Source organism: Thermobia domestica, chromosome 4 (genome assembly GCF_964235325.1).
Source record: "Thermobia domestica chromosome 4, izTheDome1.hap1.1, whole genome shotgun sequence".
NCBI lineage: Eukaryota > Metazoa > Arthropoda > Insecta > Zygentoma > Lepismatidae > Thermobia > Thermobia domestica.
The window spans coordinates 310,150,854-310,170,311 of record NC_137457.1 but is presented as its reverse complement, the minus strand read 5'-3'; the positions used below and the strand labels follow the sequence as shown (position 1 = coordinate 310,170,311).

Below are 19,458 nucleotides of genomic sequence, written 5' to 3'. Positions count from 1 at the left end.
ATTTCTGAATAATACTTAAAATAATTGATTATGTAGGTTACAAACTACGTATTTCGTTTGTCAAGAAATAGCACAACACGTTTATTTAAATAATCATTGGATACATAAGAAAAGCAGTATAGACCATAAACTATTTTCAGCTAACGGATATAGGTACAAAGTACGATATTAATTATTTTATTGCTTAACACTTTAAAACTCTAGCTTTGGTATAATACTAAATTTTATAGAGGTAAGTATAATAAACATTATAAACAAAGAATTATCTACTGTTTCCAAAAGGTTTCGAACTTGCAAGCCTGGTGGTGGTGTTATATAATAAAAACATGGTGCCGCTATTTAAAGAGAAAGAAAGGATTTTATTTATTTATAATGTAGCAAATGGAACTTTTTGTTTGTGGATTTATAATTTGAGTAGGAAAACCAGAAAAGACTTTATTACATAGGCAGATAACAAGACTTAAAACTCCGCTTGACGTTGAAAGACTTACGGCAATGTTCGAAGATACCTGAGAGAAAAGAAAGAAAAAAACTGTCATTTATACTGAATTGACTAAACGTGTTACTAGTTAGTAGAAAATCTTACAATTATTCATTTAACTAATGCTGTACTGACCCAGACGACCAATAAGCGAATTTTCGAGCCAACTTAAGCAAAACGTGCCATTTTCCGATGTATTTTTGTTAATTATTTTTTAAGAATTTCTTTATTGAAATTAATGTTATAACAATCTCCCACAATAGCAGTTTGCAGTGCTTAATATCAATTAAGTGCTGCCTTACATTATGAATAGGCAATGTCGTACATTATAGGAAAACTTAGCTCCATAAACACATCAAAGTATTGAATACAAAAATATACTCGTCGACGAATATTACTAGGAATAATTCTCACTTCAATATCATTACCAGCAGCACACATTACAAAGATATATTTATCCCAAGAAACTTAAGCCTTTAACACCAAAAGTATATTGTAAAATCTTGTCTCATATAGGTTGTAGGTAGGGCATTTAATAAAAAGAGCGTCCGGAATCGACTCCCACTACCAATTTCATTATAAAATTTCCAATAGGATTTGGAATATAAAACTTTAAAACAGAGAAAAGAAATCATACTAAAAATTAATAGAAAATGTTTTCCGTTGTGTTTTGGAAAATATTCTATTTTTAGTGAACAACATTTACTGATATATTATAGATACATATATACATTGTTTTCAGAGTATACTCTTCCGTTACTTGAGAAAACATATTCCTTGTTATATCTGAGAAGTATCCCAAATATTTACCGGAAATATTTTTCAAAAAGTTTGGAAAAACATTTAATGAAGTACAGGAAGCAGTGGCGTATTTAGGGGGTTTCCTGGCTTAAGACACCCCAGAAATTTTATTTACTATATTAAAGCAAATGCAATACCCTGCACAATTTTCACATTTCCAGGAATAAAGTTAGCCAAATCTCCCCGCAAAAAAAAAAAAAAAAAAAAAAGTAAATACGCCACTGACAGGAAGTGCATTTTAGAACGTTAGCAGGAAATTAATGAAAGGAAAATTTTCACAAATTGTACTAGAGATATTGTGTTGAACAAGGGTTAAAGTGAGGGGTAACGCGGGAGGATGCCGTGCCCCCACCTCGAAAAAATATGTACGCGTCCCCTAGTTCCTAAAAAATATAACGGGCAAAGATAGGCAGGGGGAACGGCATGGTATCATGCCGCTTGCTACCGGCACCCAACTTTGCAGATCCATTTTTACCCCTGGTGTTGAATGTAATGTAATATGTTTTTAATGTTCTGAGAGAAAATGCGTTCGAAGTAATACTAAAAATGTTTTACATTCATGATAATGAAAAGAGAATATGAAATGTATTTCATATATTTTACAAATATTTTCCAAGATGTTATTTGCAATCTTTTCTATTGTTACGAGAAAACATATAAAATATATTTTTAAAAAGTCAATAGTATTAATAATTAAACCTTATGTTCATTCATCAGTATATTATTCCGATTTGTTCAAAGTATTATATGAAGTTCAAGGAGTACGTATACTATATTACTAGCAGATGTTTTAGTGTACTACTTTTTGATGCTTCTAGGTCTTTCCCCTTTTCATTCGAAACATTGCTTATCAAGTGTTTTTTAATAGACATCAACATAAGTGATTCCAAATATTCGTGAGACATGGTACTACTTAACCTATTTATAATGTAGTTCAATTTTGAGAAACTTCTTTCATATGTTATCTGAGCTACAAGCAAAGTCAGTAGAAATTCGTATGCTAGTAGCAAACCTGGATAAGCATTACAGTATAAATTACATCTCTGCAAAATTAAAAAAAAAAGCACAGTGGACAATTTTTGCAACGCGTTTTACACTCGCCTTCCTTCTGAAGAAATGTGTTTTCTTGTAATTCTGAATCACTTGTGTCGTCGGCACAATCTGTCGTTTCTTCTCTGCTGTACTCGTTCGTCAAAACTGACTTTCAAGAATTGTCACCACCTTGGAAAGTCGAAGAGAAGATTTTCATAGAATCCTTGGAAACTTCTTTACTGAACATTTTCATATCATAAGTAAGTTTATCGGAAGCTGGAAGTTCTTCTTACTTGGTTGAACTTCCTACCGTATTCAATATTGTATTGAACGCTTCAATGCAGTTCCTTGTCATCGGATCAGAATACAGTTTCCTCTTCACATTCATACGGAAATATTCTCTTCCACCTCCTAAGGCAAATTCTCGACAGGTCAGTAGACACAAAGGAATCACGTTGTAATACTTCAAATTTATTATTGGCTTGTTGTGCATTCTTAACATTCAAAATCAGCTCTCTGCTCTTTCAGTCGGGACAGAGTAGTCTGATCATTCAATACAACTCCACTGCACAAGCACCCTGTGTTTGGTGAAAGTTTAATGGAAGCGTCGTCACTTGAAATACTCTGAGGAACATCTGTGCTGTCAGAATTGTTTTGAACTTGAGAACATCTTTTATGTATCCTTTTGCTTTATACTTAGCTTTTGGTTTGATATTTGCAGAAGCAATTGGCTTCATTGTTATGGGCAACTCTATATACAAAGCACTCTCTGGATTTGAAAAATGGCCAAAATTTTTCTCCAAAGTAGAATGATATCCAAAATCTTGTTTGCGCAATAACTGTAAGACGACTTTGGTGACATTCGATCTTCCAAATGTCCATTCGCAGATAATATTCATGAATAAATGTCGCACAGTCATTCAACAAAATAAACAATGACACAGAATCAATACAGCTTTTTGCCAGATCACATATAACAAGATTGAGTATACGAGCTTGACACGACACGTGTAACTAATCATAGATGTTTTGAAAAATCCGAATATTGTCCTTGCATGTTACTTGCGCCATTGGTTGAATTTCCAATACACTTCTTTACATCAAGGTTTAACTTCTGCAGAATTTCCAACAGTAAACTGCAAAGACACTGAATATGCATTTTACAATGACAACAATTCTTTCTTTAAGAACGGTTTTAACAACATACCGTAAAACAATAGAGCTCTGGCCTGTTGAGTAGTATCCAATAGAACAAAAAACATTCCAGCTGAGAGACTTCTTTCGAAGTATCTTCTTTAATAAGTGTGTTGGTAGCATCGAAAACATATTCACCGTGTTTTTTGAAACTTACGTGACCACCATCCTGCGTACTTCCTCGAACGTGACTCAGTTTACTCTTCTCGATGACCTCCTCTAAATTACTTTTAAGCGGAAGATCAAATTTGCTCGGCGAAAGAACAATATCCAGAAAGTTTCCGTGATATGTAGCTGTATCTTCCAGTCTATAGGCTGCTTCATTTACTTACCCTCTGCAAGTGAGCTCTCTTTTACCAATGAGTTTCAGCACTTCGATAACTTGATGCATTATCTGACTTTTCTTCTCAACCTAATACTGCCGCTGTTTTATCTATCTATGAGGAAGTAGTTTCTTAAAACTATGCTCCCTTTTCTTAGATAGTAAGCATCCACGATGGTCTGATGTATCTTGGAAGACTCATGCTCTCTTACTCGCTGACGAGCAAAATCTCTAAGAAAGTGTTTGCTCGATCTGCAGAATATGCTGTGCAAGCGCCGTAAAAATTGCATTTTGGGTAGAACGATATGACATCCAAGCCATGTTGGTGAAAAAATGAAATCTTTGAGTTTTACGTCCTACGTTTATGCCTGTTAGGCCAGAGGAGACGGTGATGATGAGTAATGAACAAAATGGTGGAATGAAGAAAGTGGGAGCAAACGGCAGAACCCCGTGGAAACCCACGCACAAGGTTTGTCCACCAGAAAGATCACTTGAGGAAGCAGGGTCTGAACCCGGGACCCCATGCACCAGAGGTGAACGCTCTACCACTCAGCCACCGCGGCCCCTTCCTGTTGTTGCCATCTGCTCGTTTAAGCCTATAAGTAAACTCAAGATTAAAGGGTATGTTCTATTTTGGTTGACGGAGATGGAACTCAAAATCTTAAGGATATAATTCATTTGATGACCTATGAAGGAGTTCGTGGCTCTGTTCCCTACTGCAGCATGCGTTTCAATGTTTTCACTGACTTCAAAATCGTCATCGCTAAAACTAGAGCTTTTCTGTTCATTTTGTTATTTGATAGTAACAATCATAGCTGATATTTGAAGCACACTAATTTCAAACTCATGGAAGTGGAATCTTCTTGATCATTTTCCACTCTGACAGTGTCATTCATAGCAGGTGAGGTAGGATCGGTAACTTCAACACAATATTCAGTCTTTTGGTAGTCAGTAGCTATTAGTTTTGCAGGTTTGGAGGCACTAAATAGATAGATATATGGTTATTTTGCAGGCATCATCATCTGCATCTAATAACTTTACCTTCTTTCCACGACGCTGCATCGAGTTTTACGATTTAAATCTTGGTCCGTTCAGTTCAAAATATTCTTTTATGTGTTGCATAACGGATTCGTTGACGGGGCTCACCGGGCACCGGTGCGGCAGCTCGTGGGCCTATCCGCCGCTGTTCGTAATATAAGGGATATTTGGGATAATTTTGGAACTGGAGGTTCAAAATAAGGTAAAATCACCATGTTTATAGGAGAAATGAGTAGATGTTACGTAAATGTAGTTACTAAGTACTAACCTAACCTAACCTATCCTAATCTGACTTAAACTAGTCTAAACCATTAAAAACAGAAAATATAGGAAGAAAGTACGAATTATAAGAGAAGAACTGTGGTCTCCCAAATCCAAATATCCTAACCTAACCTAATCCAACCCAAACTAACCTATCCTAAATAAAACCATTCAAAAATACAGAAAATATACCAACAAAGCACGAAATTTAAGCAAAATATTCTGGCCCCACAGTTCCATAAATATGCCAAATATTTTTAAAACGACTATTAATTTTGTATGGAAATGTTTTTGTTACCTTGTTCTGAAAACTAAATAAAATATTTTGATACAATATATTACAATTATTTCCAGAATATTTTATAGAACGTTGAATTAATTCTCTCACGAGAGCATCGTAGTAGCATTATTACCAATCATGTACTAATTATAGCAGCATCAAACAAATATATTTGTTAAAAATTTGAAAATTAAGAGATCCTGTATGACATCGCATAAACATCTATGTGTGATTACAAATTAGCATCGCTACACTAACCGTCGTTTGTTTATCAAAAGAAAATGTAGATTATATAATAGGAGCAGGTTTAAATGCGCATTTGATGGAAACGGAAGGAGAAGTAAACAAAGATGGGCAACTTTTATACTCACTAGTAGAGAATTTTAATTTAGAAATAATGAACATAAAACAAAAACCAGATAAGGAGACATACTTCAAAAGAGAGATAGCTACTACTATTGATTATTTTCTTGTTATTGAAAAAAGCAGGAAAATTGTTAAAGAATTTGATGTTGATGAAGACGGATTCTATAGTTTAGGAAGTGATCATAGATTAGTAAAAATGGAGCTATTTGATCAGGAGGACAAGATAAATTTTTCACAAAAAATAAATAAATAAAATAAAATAGAATAAAGAAATAAATAAAAGAGATCAAACAAACTTACTATTAAAAGAAGATATAAAAATATAAAGAGAAGTTAGAAAAAGAATACATAAATGAATAAAGCTATGAATCTGTGGTAAAAAATTAATAGTGCTGCAGCTGAAGTCATAAATGCGAAGGAAGGCAAGAATGGTAATAGAGAAAGTAGTAATAAAATTGGACCAAAGATACAGAAATAAAAATTAATACAAGAGAAGAAAAAAGCCGAACCTTTAGATTAATACAAAAGATTTTCAAGAAAGGAGAAATTGGAAAAGAGGATTTAATTCGAGCAAGGAACAAATATATATATAGCAAGAAAGATGCACACATAGCTAAAATGAAAGAAATAAGAAATTTCAATGATGAAATAGCAGAAGAATTTAAGTCAGGAGGGAGAAAAGAAGGGAAAAGATTTTGAAGATATGTCAGAAAAAAACAAAAGGAAAAGAGAAAAAGAAAGCATTCTTAGAAATGAAAAGGTACAAATGCTGAAAGACAGGACGAAAATTGTGGTGTACTTAACAGATAGAGCAATGAAGCAAAATTATGAAGAACGGAAAAATGAAACCAATAAATTATCAAAAATGAGTAATAAGAATGCAGAAGAAAAAAGTCAGGAATTAACATATGGTATTGAAAATATGGAAATAGGGAAGGTTAGAAAAAAGCTAAGAGGAAAAGCAACAGGAACAGATGAGGTGTCAAACGGGACGTTAATAAACCTAGATAATAAATCTTTGGAAAGTTTAAAGAATATTATGAGTAATATATTTGAATCAAGAACCATTCTCCAAGTTGGAAACAAACAAAGATTAAGTTAATTAATAAAGGAAAAGGAAGAGATAAACACGACTTAAAATTATAGGCCAATAGCTATACGAACTGCGTATATAAGTTCTTTGCAATTATTCTAAGAGACAGATTAATGAGCAGGCTAGAGAAAAACAATATATTAAGTAAGTTACAAAATGAATTCAGAACAGATAGAAGAACATTACAACACTACTCATCTAAATATGCAGAGAAAGAAAAGGATGATGACTGTATCATATTATAAAGGCATATGATACAGTCAAGAGATAGATATTATGGGAAGTAATGGAAAGCTTAGGAATATCAAAGAAATTAATTATGCTTCTTAAGGAAGTACATAAGAATAACCAATACAGATATGAAATGAGAAACATAAAATCAAAATAGATAGACAGTAACAAAGGTTTGAAACAAGGATGTCCTCTATCACAAGTTCTATTCCTGATATACATACACGAAATGGAAGAAGCATTGTTCAAAACAAACAGAGGGTTAGAATTAAGATTGCAAGGAAAAGAAAAAATAAGAAAAGTCCCAGGCAATTTGTTTGCAGACGATGTAGCGTAGATGAGTACTAATATTGAAGACATTAAGGAAATGTTAGAAACAGTAGTTAGGAAAGGAGAACAAATTGGTTGAAAAATAAATGAAGAAAAAAGCAAGTTCATGGTTTTTAGTGGAGACATAAAGGATCAAAATATAACAGCAGGAAACATAGTAATAAGCAGGGCTGGAAAAATAGTAGAATTTTTAGGAATTAAACTTGAAGAAGTAGAATACTTACTTGAACAGGAGAAAAAAACTGAAAATTATACTACAAAAATATACAGCAGTTATAAAAAATGAAGCAATGTGGTCATACAACAGATATGCGGTGTCAAGAACACTAGGACGCAAGTAGCAGTACCGGAACTAACATACGCAGCTGAAGTGATAACTTTAACGGAAGAAACAGGAATATTTTACGAGATGCACAAAATCAAATATGTTTGCCCTTGGAACAAATAAAATACGTTCAAATGTAACAATAACAGGAGAGACTAGATTTAGTGGTTTTGTAAAAAGAGAAGTTATGAGTAAAATAAAATATCTCGGAAGATTAAAATTTATGGACGAAACAAGAATAGTTAAAGTTGTGCATGAGGCCACTAAACATACGAGAAAAGGGAAGAACACAAAATTTTTTAGGAGAGTTAGGAAATTAGAAAGAAAATATGGTCAAACTACCCGCTGGCAGAGAGAACAAAATTATAAAAATTGGGTAAAAATCACCGAAAATGCAATTAAACAAAAAGTGTAGGAAAAGTGGTATTAGGAAGTTGTCAAGAAGAGCAGTTTGAAAGGAATATAGACATATAAAAAGCGTTACGAGAAAATAAATTATATGGACAATGATATACAAAGCATTTTACTTTTCAAAGGCAGGGAGCCTTGAAAAAGCGATAAGATTGAAAAAAATAAAGAAGTGAAGGAAAAATGTCAACTACGTTTTAAAAAATCTGAAACACTATAACACTTATTGTTAAAATGTGAAGAAATAGTAAAAATTAAGGAAACATGGAAATGGAACGGTGACTTTGAAAAGGAAGGGAATTTGGTTCAGTTAGGTTCGAGGCTAGGCTTTAATGTAAATGGAAAATAACTGAGAAAGAAATGAAATAAAAACAAAGGACTTCTTAAATTTTGGTGGAAAAAGAAAACGGAAAACTTTAAATGAAAAATAAGTAGTATATTATTTTTTCCTATTATTTAATGTTTTTTCAGGAACCAAACTTCCGAACAGAAAGAAGGAAAATACCTTGAACCTAAATCTGAAGCAAAATTCCCTGCGCGCTATGTTGAATTTGATTTAAGCTGTATTTTCGTAATAATCATGACGGAGCCGAAAATTCAAAACCAGATTTTAGTCCTTTCGATTTAAATTATTTTATTTAAATCAAGAAGTGATATAAGGTCTATGCAATCAGAGCACACGAGGTCTTTGAAGTCTGGTCTATCATCTACTCTAAAAAGTGAAGAAGACAAGACAAAGCAAGAACAGTGAACAACGTACCAGAAAAGTCAGTATATATAAGGATTACATAAAATAATTTAGTGTTGATGCTGTAGAAGTTAATGAAATTTATGCTTATATAATAATAAACGCATGTAAGAGGGTAGAATGGGCTAGTCGACCACTAATTTTACGGCTAAAATGAGCATGTGCATGTTTTATCCATGGAGGAATAGGGAAAGATTCTAAAACGCAGTTCTTCCTTAATAAATTAGTAGCTAGGTTGGTTCCTTTCTGATCCCTGACTTAACACCATGCGATTTCTAGTTATGGGGAAGATAAACGTGCGTATTTACAGTACGAAGTTTCGGGATATTAACGACCTAAATGACCTATACTGGATGTGGTATCATTTATTCCCCGTATACTGTGTGCAGGTACTTCACATGAAACCGTCGTTGGTATTTATGTCTTGAACTTAGTAATGAAGAGGTTAAGAGGACTTCAGTGACCTCGCAAGTATTTAGTACTAATAGTAAGTATATCATATCACTGACATTCTTCCCGGTATAGATGTATGTACCGATTAAATATTTTTTTTTCGTCTCATTCAGTGATATGATTTTGACTAACTTTCAAAATTTTAAGATGCTGTTTTGAATATATGAAATAATGATACCCAGGCCTGAAAACATCATACCACTGATCAAAATTTAAGGCGAAATATTACCAGTATTGTATATACAGGTACTAATATTCAATTTCTAATATATGACAAGCTAGAGACACAAATCACTTTCGCGCGGCGTGCATTACGAAACAAGTAAATGGTAGACATCCCATTCGAACCCTTTTGCACATGTGATGTGTTTCATTTGCGTGTATGAAGTAGTCAGAAAAACCTGACGTTTTTCGTAACTCCCCTTCCACGTGTGACAAAATATGCATTTCCAATTGTGTTTTTTAGCATGTCTTCTACAACAAAATTTACATGTTTGATTTTTTTGAGTGTATTAACGTGCCTTTTCAAGTAAGACTTTCGCGTAAATCCCTTATCACATAATTGGCAAGTGTGAAACTATACCCCTGTGTGTGCTAACATGTGCCTGTTCAAATTATTTTTTGTAGTAAATCCTCTACTACATGCTTGGCATGTGAAAGGTCTGTCACCAGTGTGTATTAATATGTGTGATGTCAACTCAACTGTGATTTGCTTTTAAATCCCTTTGAACATACTGCACACTCATGGGGGTATTCACCTGTATGTATCAGCATGTGTCTGGCCAATTCATAATTTAAAATATAACCCTTACCACAAATTCGGCATGTGTGAGGTTTCTCAGTACCGTGAATAAACACATGTCGTGCTAAATATGAGCGCAGCCTAAATTTTCGTCCGCAAACATTGCACGTGTAAGGTGTTTCACCTGTATGTATTCGCACGTGTAATGCTAAACGAGATTTCTCTGTAAATCCCTTCGAACAGTCCTTACACCTGTAAGGTTTTTCACCTGTGTGCATTAACATGTGTATTTTCAAAGAAGAACGATGGTTGTAGCCGTTTCCACAGACCGTGCACTTATGAGGTTTTTCACCTGTATGAGCTATTGTGTGTTTTGTCACCTCCCACTTTCTAATAAATCTCTTTCCACAATCCTTGCACTTATGAGGTTTTTCACCCGTATGTGTTTTCGTGTGAGTTGCCAAATGCGACTTTCTAGTGAATACCTTTCCACAAAATTGACACTGGTGAGGTAATCCCTTTTTAAAGCTCTTGCGAGTATGAGATTTCTGATCTTGAATTGTTTTCTCATCAGTGATAGCTTCTTTTCTTTTAATAGCAGGTCTGGCTTTTCTGGAAAGAATATATTTATGGAACTCGTGAGGAATTGAGTAGAAAAAAAAATCAACGCAGATAATAAGGAACAACAAAGAAATGGAAAATGCTTTCATGTAAGATACAGAAATAATGGGAAGATACTTGTATTCGATTTCAAATTGCATCATAAATATGAGGAACTGCCAGGTACTCATAAGTAATTCGTCATAAGATGAAGTATGGTACTAATATGCTATTTTGAGATTTTTTTTAAAAATATGGAAGACAGAATTATATTCTATTTTTCAGAAGATCCTTCCTTTTTGTATCGAAAATTGTACATATAAGTACATATACGTTACGAGACTTAAGTTAATTCCAAAGTACCGTCGTTAGCTAAAAAAAAAAAAAGGAGTTCGTATATATTGTAAATTTCACATTTTTATTACAAACTCGGTTTTCTTCTTACATTTACTCTTTCTTTGGGATTTATTAGTAAAGTTGTGTAGTAAAGAAATGTTATTTTCACTTTTTAAATAAAATAAAGTAAAATAAGAAAATCATAAGCAAAAAGCTTTTACTGTTATGAAAATGTAGTCTGTTAGGTAATTATTTGAAGAATATGCTGGGGGAAATTTGAGGGAAAATCACTCGCCAGAGGTATTAGGAAAGCTCACAAATTCGTAAAATTGAAAGTGTTGAAAATCATATATTTTGGGATGAACATACAGTCGCACTTTAACGACACTTCTAATATTCGAAATCATTCAACATTTTGTATTGAAATTATAGAAGGCCGAGAACGATTCTATTAGCAACATCACAACGGTTTTCGTACAAGTTGCCTCTGTGGTTAAACGTGTTTAGTAATGCTTTCCAAGAACTAGAAAGAAAGGGCGGCAATTTGAGCCTGAGTATAGTAAGTTGTTTTAATTATTTTCTTTAAATATATAGACGTGTATTTTAAAATCATATATGTCTAATTTAAATGCTAAAAGAAAGAAATATTAGTTGAAGAGTAACGTTTCAAAACTCAAAACATTATCAGTAACATTTATCCGCCAAGTCCATCAAATATATACGAAGAAGTTAATATACGGAAAGTTAACATTCTTATAATGAGAACAGGTTTCGATTCCCGGCAGAAGCTCATGTAGTTTGAATCTATGTTAATCAGTACGTACAGGTCACATATAGACAGGTTTCTCAAAGAGACAAACTGTAAATCAACTCAACTTATTAAGAATTTTCTGAGTTTAATACCAATTTGGAATCATACTTAAATGAAAGTCTTTCATGTTTTTAATATATGTTCCAATATACAAGTATATATATATATTTATTTATTTATTTATTGAACAAATTCCCAGATACAGCATAACTTTGCCATTTTACACAGGGACATACTAACAAAAGAAAGAAAAAAAAAACAAGACAACAATAACAACAACATAGAAAAAAAGAGTGTAAAAGTAAAACTATTCTGTCAAAGCTCGTTTAATTGCTCTTTCAAACAGTGGGTAGCTCGAAAAAATGTCCACATCAGTTGTTACTTGATTATAACAGTTTGGTATTCTATAAAAAAGAGACCTCTGTATAATAGCCAACCTAGGACGGGCAAGATGAAATAGGTGGGTATTCCGGGTGATGCGGGAAAGGACACGTAAGGATAGTTCCTGAAGTAATATTTCCGATCTTAAGCTTCCATTAACTACTTTATGTAGATATTTCAGGTCAGAGATAATTCTGCGTACTTCAGGAGTCTGAATATTAAGATGTCGCAAGAGCTCCTTCTTAGATAATATTCGAAGTGCAGGAACACGAAAACGGACTATAGCGATGAATTGAGTACAAAATCAAGTCTGGACAGATGTGTAGGTGCTGCCATGGCCCATATGGGAGAGCAGTATTCGATCTTGGGCGCTATTAAAGTCTTACAAAAAGTTGCTAATGAAGAAACAGTGCGTAGTTCGGTGAATCGATAAAGAAGTCCCGACATGCGCATTGAATTCTTTAGTATTGAGGATATTTGGTCAGAGAAGGTGAGTTTTGAATCAAAGATGACACCAAGATCGTTATGACTAGCAGAATGTGTGATAGGGGAATCGTTGATATGGTATGTGCAGGGAGCAGGAGACTTTTTCAAAGTAATAGTAATACTGCCACACTTCTTACTGTTGAGTTTCAAGTGCCACATTTGATGCTAAAATGAGCATGTGCATGTTTTATCCATGGAGGAATAGGGAAAGATTCTAAAACGCAGTTCTTCCTTAATAAATTAGTAGCTAGGTTGGTTCCTTTCTGATCCCTGACTTAACACCATGCGATTTCTAGTTATGGGGAAGATAAACGTGCGTATTTACAGTACGAAGTTTCGGGATATTAACGACCTAAATGACCTATACTGGATGTGGTATCATTTATTCCCCGTATACTGTGTGCAGGTACTTCTCATGAAACCGTCGTTGGTATTTATGTCTTGAACTTAGTAATGAAGAGGTTAAGAGGACTTCAGTGACCTCGCAAGTATTTAGTACTAATAGTAAGTATATCATATCACTGACATTCTTCCCGGTATAGATGTATGTACCGATTAAATATTTTTTTTTTTCGTCTCATTCAGTGATATGATTTTGACTAACTTTCAAAATTTTAAGATGCTGTTTTGAATATATGAAATAATGATACCCAGGCCTGAAAACATCATACCACTGATCAAAATTTAAGGCGAAATATTACCAGTATTGTATATACAGGTACTAATATTCAATTTCTAATATATGACAAGCTAGAGACACAAATCACTTTCGCGCGGCGTGCATTACGAAACAAGTAAATGGTAGACATCCCATTCGAACCCTTTTGCACATGTGATGTGTTTCATTTGCGTGTATGAAGTAGTCAGAAAAACCTGACGTTTTTCGTAACTCCCCTTCCACGTGTGACAAAATATGCATTTCCAATTGTGTTTTTTAGCATGTCTTCTACAACAAAATTTACATGTTTGATTTTTTTGAGTGTATTAACGTGCCTTTTCAAGTAAGACTTTCGCGTAAATCTCTTATCACACAATTGGCAAGTGTGAAGTTTTGCACCTGTGTGTGTTAACACGTGCCTTTTCAAGTAAGACTTTTGCGTAAATCCCTTATCACATAATTGGCAAGTGTGAAACTATACCCCTGTGTGTGCTAACATGTGCCTGTTCAAATTATTTTTTGTAGTAAATCCTCTACTACATGCTTGGCATGTGAAAGGTCTGTCACCAGTGTGTATTAAGATGTGTGATGCCAACTGTGATTTGCTTTTAAATCCGTTTGAACATACTGCACACTCATGGGGGTATTCACCTGTATGTATCAGCATGTGTCTGGCCAATTCATAATTTAAAATATAACCCTTACCACAAATTCGGCATGTGTGAGGTTTCTCAGTACCGTGAATAAACACATGTCGTGCTAAATATGAGCGCAGCCTAAATTTTCGTCCGCAAACATTGCACGTGTAAGGTGTTTCACCTGTATGTATTCGCACGTGTAATGCTAAACGAGATTTCTCTGTAAATCCCTTCGAACAGTCCTTATACCTGTAAGGTTTTTCACCTGTGTGCATTAACATATGTATTTTCAAAGAAGAACGATGGTTGTAGCCGTTTCCACAGACCGTGCACTTATGAGGTTTTTCACCTGTATGAGCTATTGTGTGTTTTGTCACCTCCCACTTTCTAATAAATCTCTTTCCACAATCCTTGCACTTATGAGGTTTTTCACCCGTATGTGTTTTCGTGTGAGTTGCCAAATGCGACTTTCTAGTGAATACCTTTCCACAAAATTGACACTGGTGAGGTAATCCCTTTTTAAAGCTCTTGCGAGTATGAGATTTCTGATCTTGAATTGTTTTCTCATCAGTGATAGCTTCTTTTCTTTTAATAGCAGGTCTGGCTTTTCTGGAAAGAATATATTTATGGAACTCGTGAGGAATTGAGTAGAAAAAAAAAATCAACGCAGATAATAAGGAACAACAAAGAAATGGAAAATGCTTTCATGTAAGATACAGAAATAATGGGAAGATACTTGTATTCGATTTCAAATTGCATCATAAATATGAGGAACTGCCAGGTACTCATAAGTAATTCGTCATAAGATGAAGTATGGTACTAATATGCTATTTTGAGATTTTTTTTAAAAATATGGAAGACAGAATTATATTCTATTTTTCAGAAGATCCTTCCTTTTTGTATCGAAAATTGTACATATAAGTACATATACGTTACGAGACTTAAGTTAATTCCAAAGTACCGTCGTTAGCTAAAAAAAAAAAAAAGGGAGTTCGTATATATTGTAAATTTCACATTTTTATTACAAACTCGGTTTTCTTCTTACATTTACTCTTTCTTTGGGATTTATTAGTAAAGTTGTGTAGTAAAGAAATGTTATTTTCACTTTTTAAATAAAATAAAGTAAAATAAGAAAATCATAAGCAAAAAGCTTTTACTGTTATGAAAATGTAGTCTGTTAGGTAATTATTTGAAGAATATGCTGGGGGAAATTTGAGGGAAAATCACTCGCCAGAGGTATTAGGAAAGCTCACAAATTCGTAAAATTGAAAGTGTTGAAAATCATATATTTTGGGATGAACATACAGTCGCACTTTAACGACACTTCTAATATTCGAAATCATTCAACATTTTGTATTGAAATTATTGAAGGCCGAGAACGATTCTATTAGCAACATCACAACGGTTTTCGTACAAGTTGCCTCTGTGGTTAAACGTGTTTAGTAATGCTTTCCAAGAACTAGAAAGAAAGGGCGGCAATTTGAGCCTGAGTATAGTAAGTTGTTTTAATTATTTTCTTTAAATATATAGACGTGTATTTTAAAATCATAAATGTCTAATTTAAATGCTAAAAGAAAGAAATATTAGTTGAAGAGTAACGTTTCAAAACTCAAAACATTATCAGTAACATTTATCCGCCAAGTCCATCAAATATATACGAAGAAGTTAATATACGGAAAGTTAACATTCTTATAATGAGAACAGGTTTCGATTCCCGGCAGAAGCTCATGTAGTTTGAATCTATGTTAATCAGTACGTACAGGTCACATATAGACAGGTTTCTCAAAGAGACAAACTGTAAATCAACTCAACTTATTAAGAATTTTCTGAGTTTAATACCAATTTGGAATCATACTTAAATGAAAGTCTTTCATGTTTTTAATATATGTTCCAATATACAAGTATATATATATATTTATTTATTTATTTATTGAACAAATTCCCAGATACAGCATAACTTTGCCATTTTACACAGGGACATACTAACAAAAGAAAGAAAAAAAAACAAGACAACAATAACAACAACATAGAAAAAAAGAGTGTAAAAGTAAAACTATTCTGTCAAAGCTCGTTTAATTGCTCTTTCAAACAGTGGGTAGCTCGAAAAAATGTCCACATCAGTTGTTACTTGATTATAACAGTTTGGTATTCTATAAAAAAGAGACCTCTGTATAATAGCCAACCTAGGACGGGCAAGATGAAATAGGTGGGTATTCCGGGTGATGCGGGAAAGGACACGTAAGGATAGTTCCTGAAGTAATATTTCCGATCTTAAGCTTCCATTAACTATTTTATGTAGATATTTCAGGTCAGAGATAATTCTGCGTACTTCAGGAGTCTGAATATTAAGATGTCGCAAGAGCTCCTTCTTAGATAATATTCGAAGTGCAGGAACACGAAAACGGACTATAGCGATGAATTGAGTACAAAATCAAGTCTGGACAGATGTGTAGGTGCTGCCATGGCCCATATGGGAGAGCAGTATTCGATCTTGGGCGCTATTAAAGTCTTACAAAAAGTTGCTAATGAAGAAACAGTGCGTAGTTCGGTGAATCGATAAAGAAGTCCCGACATGCGCATTGAATTCTTTAGTATTGAGGATATTTGGTCAGAGAAGGTGAGTTTTGAATCAAAGATGACACCAAGATCGTTATGACTAGCAGAATGTGTGATAGGGGAATCGTTGATATGGTATGTGGAGGGAGCAGGAGACTTTTTCAAAGTAATAGTAATACTGCCACACTTCTTACTGTTGAGTTTCAAGTGCCACATTTCACACCAGCCTGTAAGGTAATTTATATCTTCCTGTAGAGCAATTGTGTCATGGAGGCACGATATTTCTCTGTATAACTTACAATCGTCAGCAAAAACCAGAAGGCCACTAGGTTGAGCAGATAAGTGCGTGTAGAGATCATCCATATACAGGACAAACAGCAGAGGCCCAAGTACACTCCCCTGAGGCACCCCTGAGATCACGTGTTGGGGGTTAGAAGTCGCCCCTGAAAGAACAACTCTCTGTTTACGATCCTTCAAGTAGCTTGTGATTAGAGAGAGAAATTTGCCATGTACATTAAATCTATTGGAGAGTTTATGAAGAAGATGAATGTGACTGACAGAATCAAAGGCCTTCGAGAGATCAAAGTAGATAACATCTAATTGAGTATTGTTATTCATACATTTGACTGCACAGGAAAGAAGAGTACTTAAGTTTGATAGACTTGAGCTTTTCGGTAGAAAGCCGTGCTGAGAACTATGGATGTAAGGTGAGGTGAATTTAAGTAGCCTGTCTTTGATTATTTTTTCGCAGATAATTGATATTACAGAAAGAAGAGATATTGGCCTATAGGAGGATACATGATCTTTAAGTCCTGATTTATATATTGGGGTCACGTGAGCTAGTTTCCAACTGGTTTGATAATACCCTTCCTTGAAGCATCTATTGGATAAGATAGATAGAGGAACCGCAACAACTGAAGCAGTTTTGTTGAGAAAGAGAGGACTAATTTTATCGGGTCCAAGTGATCTATGTGGAGATAACGATAGCAAGAGAGCCAGAACTTCGCTCGGGGAGGTAGAGAGAATGGATAAGGTGTCCGAACAGATGGGGCGGAGAGGGGGGAGATAGGTTGTAGAGGGGAGGGAAGTAAATGTTTTGCAGAAGTAGTTATTGAAGAGGTCTGGTCTTTGATCATCACTCGCTACAGTATTTTCACCTTGAACTGTTGCCAGTGTGCCCGGAGATTTTGTTCTAGATTTAATTACAGACCAAAAGACTTTAGGGTTACTAACAGTAAAATCACCAATTGAGTCCATGTATTCAAAATATTTACGCCGCTGTACCTTCTTGGCAAGACTTCTAATTCTAGCAAAGTTTTTGTATGTGCAGTCACTCGGATGTGATTTCCATAGAGTCCAGGCAAGCTTTTTGTTTTTAAGAAGTTCACGAAGTTCATTGTCGTACCAGACCGGAAACCTGTTCGATTTTGATGCTTTCACCGGCACAAAGTCCTTTATGGCTGAGTGGACAACGGATGTAAATAAGTCCACAGCGTCGTCAACAGTTCCTACCTCTAACAAACACCAAGGAAAGAGTTCAATAGCCCGGCAGATGTCACCCCAGGGGGCTTTCTTCTAAAGAAGTTGTGACCTACTTTTGAGGGGCTGGTTTTTAGTAGTGGAGGGGAGGAAATCGAAAGAAACATCCAAGGAATCGTGATCCGAGGGAAAAAGATTTCTGCATGGGACAACACAACGAGGTTCTAAGTTAGAGAGAATATAGTCAAGATTGCTATTATTGCGGGTATTATGCATATTATGTTGAACTAGACCAAGTCCATGAATAAAATTGTCCATGAAATAACTGTCATTTCCATCTTTAGCGACGCCATGCTTGCTTTCCTGCCACGTGATGGAAAGGTTGAAATCACCCAATAGGATGACGTAACCGTGTGACAACCCATGTAACAGTGAGTCATGGCAAGCTTCTAAGATATGCTGGGGGGTGTTCTTGTGCGGCCTATAGAAGCACCCAATAAACACAGAACGACGCTTTGGAATAAATACTTCCACTCAAATAAGTTCACAATCCCGTTCGAGATCCAGTCTTCTCTTGCTCTTCCACTTATTATTTACACAAATCATCACTCCACCTCAACGAGTTATGCGGTCTTTACGATAAATGGTGAAATTATTAGAAAAGCTAATTTCACTGTCGTTCACTGATTCATTCAGTCACGATTCGGTCACTGCGAAACAATCCAGTTCCCTTATCTCACCTAGGTTCAATGAGCACTCAAGTAATTTGTTTTTAATGCTACGAACATTTTGATAATATATATTGAAAGCACTGGTGTAATATGGACAGGGTGGGCCAGGGTTTACGTGAATATCACCACAAAGGAGGAGAAAACAAACGAGAATGAGGCACTGTTTTTTTGCTTTTGACTCATACCTTGGCACAAAATCACTGGTAGTTCCTCCGTCACTGTTAGCAGTACCAGAGAGAGTACATGGCGGTCCTCTTGGTATGAAGGCAGCAGCAATAAAATGAAATGATCTTCCACTACACTTCAGTCCATGTTTCATTGGCAATGCTTCACTTGGGAAAGTCACAGCACCGATACTACATGAAGACAGTAGAGCACGCACATAAACACTACACACAACCACGAAAAAAAGGTAAACAATAAGAGCATCACTTTGCATCGACTTCGAGCTTGACGCCTAGAATATATATATATATATATATATATATATATATATATATAGAGAGAGAGAGAGAGAGAGAGAGAATAAACATTGTTTTTTATAAGGCCACGGTGGATTAGTGATAGAGCGATCGCATCTGGAGCATGGGCCCTTGGTTCGATCCAAGCTTCCAACAAGTGAGATTTAACGGTGTAGTAGACAAACACAGTGAGCGTAGGCTTTTTGGGAGTTCTTC

General features: G+C 34.8%; 1 protein-coding gene across 2 annotated transcripts in view; it reads right to left on the bottom strand.

Moving 5' to 3' along the window:
• Positions 1–311: 311 nt before the first annotated feature.
• LOC145684300 (uncharacterized) overlaps positions 312–19,458 on the bottom strand; it is a 41,851-nt gene continuing 22,704 nt past the window's right edge. Inside the window, exon 2 of one of the 2 annotated variants that reach the window (XM_081756473.1) lies at positions 312–509. In XM_081756473.1, coding sequence (XP_081612599.1) covers positions 488–509 — 22 coding nt within the window. In that variant the 3' untranslated portion in view covers positions 312–487. Of the gene's footprint in view, positions 510–12,015; positions 14,625–19,458 lie in introns of those variants that run through there. The other variant, XM_081756472.1, reaches the window with a different exon arrangement.